At 38.0% G+C, this 11524-nt stretch overlaps 1 protein-coding gene across 5 annotated transcripts in view; it reads left to right on the top strand.

Moving 5' to 3' along the window:
• LOC109851508 (probable helicase MAGATAMA 3) overlaps positions 1-11370 on the top strand; it is a 25513-nt gene extending 14143 nt beyond the window's left edge. The window contains exons 11-21 of one of the 5 annotated variants that reach the window (XM_020421680.1): positions 849-946; positions 1031-1144; positions 1222-1314; positions 2733-2786; positions 4382-4440; positions 4530-4614; positions 4690-5055; positions 5137-5259; positions 6046-6132; positions 6258-6482; positions 10980-11370. In XM_020421680.1, coding sequence (XP_020277269.1) covers positions 849-946; positions 1031-1144; positions 1222-1314; positions 2733-2786; positions 4382-4440; positions 4530-4614; positions 4690-5055; positions 5137-5259; positions 6046-6132; positions 6258-6467 — 1289 coding nt within the window. In that variant the 3' untranslated portion in view covers positions 6468-6482; positions 10980-11370. Of the gene's footprint in view, positions 1-848; positions 947-1030; positions 1145-1221; positions 1315-2732; positions 2787-4381; positions 4441-4529; positions 4615-4689; positions 5056-5136; positions 5260-5313; positions 5465-6045; positions 6134-6210; positions 6227-6257; positions 6483-10973 lie in introns of those variants that run through there. The other 4 variants (XM_020421678.1, XR_002249861.1, XR_002249862.1 and 1 more) reach the window with 4 other exon arrangements.

The raw sequence follows: 11524 nt of genomic DNA, 5'->3' as shown, positions 1-11524 counted from the left end.
ATTGATCTTGATGGATTTTAATGTTAATTTTTGTTGATTTGGTAATTGTACATCCCTGATTAATCATTACACAAGTGTGATTAACTATTTGGATGGTAAATATAACAAAGGATAATCTCAAGTACTTCAAAGATTTGAAGGACTAATGGCAAAATATGAAGTTTTGAGGGACTACTTTCAAATATGAAAACTTTTGGGGATTAATTTCTTTGAGGGACTACTTTCAAATATGAAAACTTTTGGGGATTAATTTCAAATATGAAAGCTTTGAGGAGAAATTTTAAATATAAAATATATAAGGGACTAATAAGGAAAACTCATATATGTTAGCTTACTTGTAAAATGCCTGTGGCTCTGCCAATGATGCAAAAGGCTTTTTTATATTTTTTGCTGATTGTGAATGTTACATATATTCTCCTTAGCATTTGAGAACTAATAAATAGTTCATTCCTATATTGTCCTGTCCTTGCATCAGCTTGCATCAGGCATAAACTTCTGTCTGGGCCATTCTATCATAATAGCAAATTTAAGAATGTGTTTGCAGATGATAAGCATTGATGGGTACTGTCATCAACGATAAACAAACATTGCCGCTTATATGGGTATTCTTGAAAAATATATAATTTAAAACTTTATTTAAGCATTTATTTCTAGTTGCTTCCATTTTGATTTTCTTGTTTCATACTATACTATCAGCTTGTTTCATGAAGTTACTGCAGTTCGAAAGGCTAAAAAGAAAATTTTAGATCTTTATAATTGAAAACATTTAAACTCCTCATCATCAATTCTCCATTTTTATGTATTTGCTTTGTTCATTGACAATCAAATGACGTGCTGTTCACTTTCAGGCATTCATGATGAAAGTGATCATGTTTACAATCCCAAGATTGTTCGAATTGGTCTAAAGCCGCATCATTCTGTGAAAGCGGTGTCCATGGATCACCTTGTATGCCCTTCAGTTTAGTCAAAATTCAAACTTGATTATGAATGACTCTTGTTGACTAGTGTCTCGTAATATTTCCTTTTGCAGGTGGAGCAGAGGCTTGCTGGCATCGGTCACTCATCATCCGGTGCAAAACAGGGATCTGGAGGACCATTAGATCGGGATCGGATTCGCGCTTCAATTCTTGATGAATCAGCTATTGTATGGTGATGGTTTACTGTATAAAAAATCGCTGTATGCATTATTTTTTGTTTACTTATGATCATCTGAACTGGCAGGTCTTCTCCACTCTCAGTTTCAGTGGTTCATCTCTTTTCACCCGGTTGAATAGGGTATTCGATGTTGTTATAATCGATGAAGCTGCACAAGCAGTATGTACCTCATTTGCTTCGGTTTGATGCTCTTATGTCATCTATAATTTGCCAGTTAGGGTAGCAGTGATGCAGGGGAAAACGGTGTGCGTCAAAGTCAACTTCTATTAATGTTTTAAAATTGCTTAACTTTGTTTTAAGGGCTCAGATGCAATTTTTTAATTAAAATAGTGCAAGATAGGTAAATAGACTATGCTGGGGACATATCCATGAGCAGCTTCTTAGGGTTATTAATACACTGTCTTCTGTTCCATTTTGTTTAGGACTGTCTGAAGCCTTCCTCTAGTCATCGACTCCTATTTTACTTGGATTTTGAGTTTTTCTTTAGCAAATTAGTTATGCAATTGCATATATTTTTTGGTTTTATCCAAAGGAAAGTCTCTTTTATTGTATTCTTCATATTTTCCTTTATTATTTGCTTAAGATTTTCATGACTATATAGAGTGAAGTCTCTGGTTGTAACAGCGTTATTTGGTTAATAAAACATTTGGAAATTTTGTTCTAAAAAAATTGCTGCTGATCAGATTTATTGTTCTGCTTATATTCTCTAGATTTATCTTAAGGTTAATTTTACATAACCCCCTAAAGTCTGGGGGTGTCTCGCAAAACCTCCCCCTGAACTTTTCTCATCGGAACCCTATGCATGTAATTTGCAAATAAAATAAAATTTGCTTGAGAGAAGAATACAAAAGTTGGGAGGGAGAGTATGTTGTCTGTAAATGACAAGTGACAAATTTTAGAATTTTTTTTGCCCAAGAACATTTTAGTTATTTGCAAATCACACGTAGGGGGTTTGGTGAGAAAAGAAGTTCGAGGGAGCTTTGTCAGACACCCAAAAGTGCAGGACGTTTAAGTGAGGTAAACAAATTCCCCAAAGTTCAGGTGGATTATGTGAAATTAACCCTTATCTTAAAGTAAAATCCAACCTCAATCAAAGCCAATTGCCAAGAAAATTTCAAACTTGGATGAGAATATATGCTTTTTTTAGTCTCTTAATTATTATTTGCTAGTGAGGTTGTTGGCATAAGATTGTAAAATTGGAACGTAGGCTTGTCATATATGTGAAGTTTTCAGGGAGCAAGTACTAATGCAAGCCTATTTCAGTAATTTACCATGCATATGCTCAAATAAATATGTGGATATGAATGCTTACTGTGTCTTTTTCAGAATTCAATAAGGTGAAGCAAGAAATTAAAGTTAGTAAATTATTTAGTTTGTAATGTCGTCTGCATTTTATGCAATGTTCTGTCTGATTCAAGTAGAGTTCCTTTGGATCTGTTCTCATCTACTCAGATTTTCAAATTAAGTTGTGGAGTATCTCGTTTCGGGTGTCATCTGAGCTGTACCCATGCTGCTTTATATGAAAGATATTATTTCTGACATGCCTGCAACAGCACACTGATATTTCCTTCTTCCAGGTGGAACCAGCAACTCTCATCCCTCTATCCCATGGGTGCAGACAAGTATTCCTGGTATGTATTTTCATTATTTGCATTAATGTTCTCATTAGCTTCTACTCTTTAGCTATAAGCATCAAAGTACATGTTCCCCCTTTACTGATGCAACTCTCATGGACGTTGCATGAAACACTTATGAATTTGTTTTCTGACAAGTATATTTTTATCTGATATAATGAACATGAGAACTCACTATTGTGTATTATATCGTAGTTATTGCAGTCTTTTTCTCCACTAAACATTTTTAACTTCCAAGCATATGACCCTTGTAGTTGGCATGCCTCATGAAGTTGTAATGTGGCTATATCTTGGATTCTAAAAATAAGTATCATCATCTGAACGAGCGTGTTGTATTTCTTTTATTTTAGTGTTTATTTTGTATGTTGTGCAGTGGCGGAGCCACATAGTGTCTAGTGGTGTCATAGGACACCACTGTATGGCCTACTCCATAGATATTTTTATTTACTTTTTCTTGTATTTACTACTTAGGTCACCGTTCAAATTAGGGTAGGACACCACTAAGGTGTATAAAATTGTAAAATTGTCAATATTATTTACTTTTAGTGGTGTCCTATCCTAATTTGACCATTTTCCAAATTTTTCTTCAGTATCTCAGACTTAATATGCCTTGAAAATGTATGTATGACTTATTTAAAGTGATACGGATTTGATGATGGTCCTTGATGTCAACTTATATACTGAAATAGTTTGGGAAGAGGTTTATGAATTTATTTTTCCTTCAACTGCTCTCGTGCTAGTTACTACTACATCATATATGTTGTAAACACACTCATTTAGTCTGTAGACATTATTCTTTTGTAAATTCCTCAAAACATCCCTATGAACACCATCCAAATTGTTAACAAATCAATGAAAACTATGTATACAAATAGTTACTTCGAACAAAATTTTCATTTTGGTGTCAAAATAATTGCAATGTATTCATCAAAGCAGCCCAGGTTACATGCTCAGTCATGTAATTATCTATTTGCTAGAAATTACATTTTTCAACCATTCAAGTATTGCAAGTTGGTGCTGTAATCACATATAATTTTGTGGATCTTCACTTTTGGTTACTGTTTTGGGTTTTCCCCTAGCAACCACCTATAAAACATGGTCATTCTACAAAAATCACCTTTGATTGTCAATTTATACGTAAACCACCTTTGAAGCGTTATTTGTTGCAGTAAACCACATGGACCCATTTCTGAGTTAAGTTTTTCGGTAATTGACCCACCTAACTTCCATTAAGGATTATCTCTCTAATATACTTGGTATTTGACATCATTACATCAACACCGAAAAAACTTAACTAAAAAGTGAGTCCAAGTTGTTGACTGCAACAAAAAATCGTTTAAAGGCGGTTTATGTATAAACTGACAATCAAAAGTGGTTTTTGTAGAATGACCCAATTTTAAAGGTAGTTCGTAGGGGAAAAACCAACTATTTAATTTGGCAGTTTTTTTCATGTATAACTTGTTAAATTTCCTTCTACTCTTTGTATAAACGTCTTGCCTTTTCTATCAATTATTGCTTATTAGTAATAGATGGGGTTAATTTGCGTTCTGAAATTGTGTATCTTTTTAACATGAATATTTTTCAACGCAAAGGTTGGTGACCCGGTTCAATTGCCAGCTACTGTTATTTCCCCAACCGCTGAGAGATTCGGGTAAATGCTTTCCTCTATGCCATCCCGTGGCCATTGTGGTACTTCAGTCAAATTCAGCTTTGTAACTTTCCATTACTTGGATCTATTAGGTACGGAACAAGTTTGTTCAAGAGATTCCAAGGAGCTGGTTTTCCTGTACAGATGCTGAGAACTCAGTATCGCATGCATCCAGAGGTCAAATCTATGTGTACTCTGAAGTCCTTAGCTTCCCTTTTCATTTAAATCTTACCATTCAGTCCATTAAAACAGATAAGCATCTTTCCATCACAAGAATTTTATGATGGCTCTTTAGAAAATGGAGATTCGGTCGAAAAGCAAACAAAAAGAGTTTGGCATGCGTACCGTTGCTTTGGACCATTTACTTTCTTTGATATAGATGGAGTTGAATCCCAACCAACTGGAAGTGGTTCCTGGGTAAATGAAGAGGAGGCTGATTTTATAGTTCTCTTGTATCACAAATTGGCTGCTCAATATCCAGAGCTGAAATCAGGCTCACAACTTGCTGTTATTTCCCCATATAGACATCAAGTGAAGCTTCTACGTGAACGCTTTCGTGCTACTTTTGGAAAGCAGTCAGATCAAGTAGTGGATATAAATACTATTGATGGTTTTCAGGTTATGCAGCTTATTTTCTTGAAATCATTTGTGCATTTAGCAGTTGTAGTTGGCTGTTAATGGTGTTTTATCTGCATGCAGGGTCGAGAAAAAGATGTTGCTATCTTTTCCTGTGTTAGATCCAACGAAGGTAAAGGAATTGGTTTTGTTTCTGATTTCCGGAGAATGAACGTGGGTATCACTAGAGCAAGATCCTCTGTGCTGGTAAGGGTTAGTTTGGAAGAGACTCATTTGTTTTCTTTCACACTGTCCCTTCAGACTCCGAATCTGAGATCCTGGACTGACCATGACATAAACTAAAGTCTTGGCTTATATCGACCAAGTTGAGGAAAACATAATTTTTTGAAGATCTGAATCTCTGAGTTATCCTAGTATCAGATCATCTAGAACTATGCAGTTATGTTTGAAGGTCCACAGTAACTTCCTTGTTGTATGTTCCAGCTATATGAAGATTCTCAATTTATATTGTATAATTTATAATCCTGTTTGTCAGAAAATTATTATAAATCCTTCAAAAAGTTCACATGAGCTAGTGGCACTCATGGTAGTGGAAATCGAAGGTTGTGTTTCTTGCCTATTTCGAATGCTTTAAAAAACAGCTGTCATAACATATAGAATGAGTATGCTTTAGGTAGTTTAGTCCATTTTGATATGCATATTCTTGAATTTGGTGAAGATATGCTTCACACCATAAACCTCGGCTCTTTATTAGAACTGGTAAGTTTGTGATCATTCAACTATGTAGGTTGGAAACCTGGAACGTTTTTAATCCTGTCCCGCACTTGAAAAGCTTAATGTGCAATTGTTGTGTCCTAGCCAGCAAACCTCTAGAAAATTTATCTTTCAAATATGGGGATTCTAGGTTTAAATAGTCAAATATACAATTTATGCTGTTATGATCTAAGTACACAAAGAGCTGGACCTTGATCTATATTCTTATACTGATATGTAATCAAGGTAAAACCATAATTCTATTTGTTGTTACTCTAGGTGGTGGGGTCTGCATCAACACTAATGCAGGATGATCATTGGAGCAACCTAGTGAACAGTGCAAAAGAACGTGGTTGTTATTTCAAGGTGTGCCCTTCTTTTGCCTCGCCCCGTAGGCGACATTGATCTGGTTGTTTGATTCTACTGCTTGTTATTTTTCTGCAGGTTTTGAAACCTCATTCCTCATTTTACTGCTTGTTACTTTGCTGCAGGTTTTGAAACCCTATTCCTCATTTTTTAGTGACTCCAATTTGGAGTCACTACGAGTGAAGTCAAAGGTGGATTTAGAAAAGAAACTACAGGAAATAAAGGATAATTTGGCGAAGGTAGAACATGAAGCTGCTCATCAGGACGAGGGTAATAACGATCAGGATTTTGGTATGGATGTCGATGATGATGGAGGAGGCTTTGATGAAGACTAAAGTATGAAATAACTGGTATGTATCGAATTCTCTAATCTGCTCGTCATTTGGATACCTTCAATTCCATTCACCAGGGACTGAGATTTTAAATATCGGATATTAGGGAAATTTCGGATGACCAAAATTCATATCGGATTGCATATATCGGGGAAATACTGGATATATGTGGTAAATATCACAATGTCATAGTGAATATTTGCATATATAGTATAATGCACTAAAATGTAATATCAACATACTTCAATCTAAGCATACAAAATGTAAATAATATATGTTTAGGATCACTAATCAACCTTGTAAAACAAACAAAAGTATAAGTCAATGTTGCAACATTTCATCTGATTTTTTTAGGGCAAAATGTCATTTGATATAATGGGAAAATCATGATATCTCGGTCAAAAATTGCCAAACGTTGTATATTGTTTTGTGACAAGCCATATAAAAGAGTATATCGGTCAATATGTCGGCTGATATATCATCTATATCGGGGATATATTGTCCAAAATAACCAAAATGTTGTAAAGGATATTTAGAGACCATATCGGTTGTGGCAAGCCCTGTAAAAGGATATACCGGGGTATATATCCGGCCATGTCAGAGATACTTAAAATAATGCTGGGGACCATAACTTTTGAGTTCATCTAGCTGTTCTGTTAAGCTGTCCATGTTGAACCGAGCCTGCAAAGCTGTTTACTGTAGCCATTTGGCCTTTTAAAAGTCTGCAGGTTTGTCTTTGAACAAGGCATTGTTAACGCAAATTGATGGGGTAAATTTCACCGGGTAACCATGAATGCTGGGGGGTTTGATAAAACTATCCTTGTTTTTTCCTATAAGAGACTGCCAGCTTTGATAAAACTACCATTATTATTTTTAGGGAAAAATGCTTCCAGCCCCCAAAACGAATGAAAACAAGCTTCCCACCCCCAAGACTTTTTCAACGGGTGCTTTGCCCCCAAAAGTAAATTTTTTGTTCTCTGAGCCCCCAAACACAAAGCCCAATGAATTTCACACAGGGAAAGACTATAATACCCATTCTCTCTCTCTCTAACCCTGCAATCCCTCTGCTCTCCCTCCTCCCTCCCCCACCTCTCCACCCGCCGCCGCCGCCCTCCTCCTGCCATCCTCACCTTCTCCGCCACCGTCGCTCCGGCCATCCACAGCATCCTCAAGATCCACAACACGGAGAAAACCCCGGCGCGGTTCGAGGAGTACAAAGAGATCGTCCGCTCGAGGGCCGAGCGAAACTCCGGCGACGAGCGCTGCATAGCCGACGGGAACAAGCGACTGAGGTTTTACTGCTTCATGATTCTCTGCGAGCTGGGTTTCATGGGAGCGTGGGAGCGGGCAGGAGGACCTGTTCATGGGAGCGTGGGAGCGTGCGGGAGGACTCGCCCAACCCAAGAACAATAATAATAAGAAGAAGGACAAGATTGATAGTAATTACAACCATGCCCCCTAACCTTGGTTGCTCCTGCTTTGGATGCTACAAGAGCTTCTGGGCTCGTTGGGATGCCTCACCCAACCGCCATGTCATCCACCTCATCCTCGATGCCTTTGAAGAGACCCTTGAATCGAAGGAGGCCAACAGCAAGTAGAAGAGGGGGTTGAAGAGTAAAAAGATTGATTTTGATGAGGTTTTGGCGAAAGAGATGAGCGCCCATGAGGAGAAAGTTGATGATGATGGCCATGATGATGGGTGCGGGCATGTTACTAATTACCAACGCTAAAACTATTACCACAAAAAAAACTTTAAAATAACCCAAATAAAAATATACCGGTTGCTTGTTAAAATTACTCCCCCATTAGAATGTCCTACATTGGTTGTTAAGGTTATATGTTGGTTGTTAATGTTACGCGTTTGTTGTTAAGGTTACGTATTGGTTGTTAATGTTATACAGGTTGCTTGTTAAGGTTACGGGTTGGTTGTTAAGACTACGCGTTGGTTGTTAAGGTTACGGGTTACTTGTTAAGGTTACGGATTGGTGTTAACATTATACGGGTTGATTGTTAAGGTTACGGGTTGCTTGTTTAACAATCAACTCGTAACCTTAACAAGCAAACCATATAACATTAACAACCAACCCGTAATCTTAACAACCAACCCGTAACCTTAACAACCAACCAGTAACATTAACAACAAACGCGTAACCTTAACAAGCAACTCGTAACCTTAACAAGCAACACGTATAACCTTAACAACCAACCCGTAACATTAACAACAAACACGTAACCTTCATATTAACGGATCTTGAGGATCTCTCTGTCGGATTGTTAGGCTCTGAAAAACACGCTAATTGAAGAAATATGTAAACTCCTGAACGTAGCTTGAAGCTTGAGAAATGTTGTGAATAGTGCCATGCATATTAATTAAAAGATGTTGACATATTAAGAGTTATTAAAAAAAGCGAGTGTTCTTGAAAAATATATAAATTTATTTTGGTTACCTATTAAAGACGTTAACATGGATGAGCGGGCCAACATGCATAAAAATAGTGCATCTAGACTTCCTATATCGTCTAAAAGTTACTCTAAATATACAGAACACTCAGGATCTCTCGGTCGGAATCAACGCGTTTTCCCCCCGTCGAGCTTGGATTTGATGTTTTGGTGCATTTTGTTTGCTTCACTGGTCCTTGTTCTGCTGTTATTGTGATGTCGAGATTTCACCTTGTTTGTTAGGTCCAAGTTTACATTTTTCTTCAATTAGCGTGTTTTTCAGAGCCTAATAATCGGTCAGAGAGATCCTCAAGATCCGTTAATATGAAGGTTACATGTTTGTTGTTAATGTTACGGGTTGGTTGTTAAGGTTATACATGTTGTTTGTTAAGGTTACGGGTTGCTTGTTAAAGTTACGCGTTTGTTGTTAAGATTACGCGTTTGTTGTTAAGGTTACGGGTTGGATGTTAAGATTACGGATTGGTTGTTAAGGTTACGAGTTGGTTGTTAAACAAGCAAAAACTCGTAACCTTAACAATCAACCCGTATAACGTTAACACCAATCCGTAACCTTAACAAGTAACCCGTAACCTTAACAACCAACGCATATTCTTAACAACCAACCCGTAACCTTAACAAGCAACCTGTATAACCTTAACAACCAATACGTAACCTTAACAACAAACGCGTAACATTAACAACCAACATATAACCTTAACAACCAATGTAGGACATTCTAATGGGGGAGTAATTTTAACAAGCAACCGGTATATTTTTATTTGGGTTATTTTAAAGTTTTTTTGGTGGTAATAGTTTTAGCGTTGGTAATTAGTAACATGTCTGTACCCATCATCATGGCCATCATCATCAACTTTCTCCTCATGGGCGCTCATCTCTTTCGCCAAAACCTCATCAAAATCAATCTTTTTACTCTTCAACCCCCTCTTCTACTTGCTGTTGGCCTCCTTCGATTCAAGGGTCTCTTCAAAGGCATCGAGGATGAGGTGGATGACATGGCGGTTGGGTGAGGCATCCCAACGAGCCCAGAAGCTCTTGTAGCATCCAAAGCAGGAGCAACCAAGGTTAGGGGGCATGGTTGTAATTACTATCAATCTTGTCCTTCTTCTTCTTATTATTGTTCTTGGGTTGGGCGAGTCCTCCCGCACGCTCCCACGCTCCCATGAACAGGTTCTCCCACGCTCCCACGCTCCCATGAACAGGTCCTCCCGCCCGCTCCCACGCTCCCATGAAACCCAGCTCGCAGAGAATCATGAAGCAGTAAAACCTCAGTCGCTTGTTCCCGTCGGCTATGCAGCGCTCGTCGCCGGAGTTTCGTTCGGCCCTCGAGCGGACGATCTCTTTGTACTCCTCGAACCGCGCCGGGGTTTTCTCCGCGTTTTGGATCTTAAGGATGCTGTGGATGGCCGGAGCGACGGTGGCGGAGAAGGTGAGGATGGCAGGAGGAGGGCGGCGGCGGCGGGTGGAGAGGTGGGGGAGGGAGGAGGGAGAGCAGAGGGATTGCAGGGTTAGAGAGAGAGAGAATGGGTATTATAGTCTTTCCCTGTGTGAAATTCATTGGGCTTTGTGTTTGGGGGCTCAGAGAACAAAAAATTTACTTTTGGGGGCAAAGCACCCGTTGAAAAAGTCTTGGGGGTGAGAAGCTTGTTTTCATTCGTTTTGGGGGCTGGAAGCATTTTTCCCTTATTTTTATTAAAGGCTGCCATGAATAGTTTTTCACCAAACTACTGTGTGATGATAGCTAGGGTAAGCTCTCGTATGTTTCACGCATGACATGTGTGGGACAACTTTACGCTTGTCTTTTATATATCTTTTGTATTGTCCTTTCTCCCTCTACTATTTCCACCAATACTATGTTAAGGTCGTTAACAATAATTTCCCAATTCCCATAGTTTTCCCATTGTTCATTGTGTTCGTCTGCAGTTTTCAAAGTTCATAGTATTTTTCACAAATAAAAAAGTTTATGCTAGTTTTGCAAAAAGGTTGCATAGTAGTTTTGTGAAATTTACCCTTACTGACATTATGGTTATTAATCTGGACTTCTAATGCTAGTTTCAGGTTTCTAATCAGAATAACCCACAAGTTCAAAGAATATACTGATTTATGATGGCAGAATCAGCTCTCGTGTAGAAATGTTGCCCGAGCTAAGTTCAGTTTGCACTTGGCAGTACCAGCTGAAGATGGTCTACTCGCTCTAAATTTATAGCTTTTGATGATTTTATAATTTTGTGTTTCTTTCATCAATATTCATTAATGCTAACGTGTGAACTTTGTATTCAAACATTTAGTAAAGATAGCGTTTCTTCTAGAATCCAAATTTCATTGTTGGCGAGCTGAAGGCTGAATGTAACAGTGCTGTTGTTGAAGCTTGCGTAAGTGTAGCAGAACTTGCGACTGAATATAGTTGGAAATGACAAGATATACATGAAAGACTTTTTGTTTTCTACAATACTTGATTATTTTTGCTTTGCTTCTGTAAAGAGATTTTAGCATAATGCTGTTATATTGAAAGAGATTGTTGTGCGCTGTTGATCTCAGTGAGCAATTTGGTGTGGGAGTTTCCAGAGCAATTTGGACACGAGAGCTTTGAAAACAGACAAGGT

The sequence above is a fragment of the Asparagus officinalis genome, chromosome 8 (assembly GCF_001876935.1).
Source record: "Asparagus officinalis chromosome 8, Aspof.V1, whole genome shotgun sequence".
Lineage (NCBI taxonomy): Eukaryota > Viridiplantae > Streptophyta > Magnoliopsida > Asparagales > Asparagaceae > Asparagus > Asparagus officinalis.
Note: the sequence above shows the minus strand (reverse complement) of the source record. Positions and strands in the feature narration are given on the sequence as shown.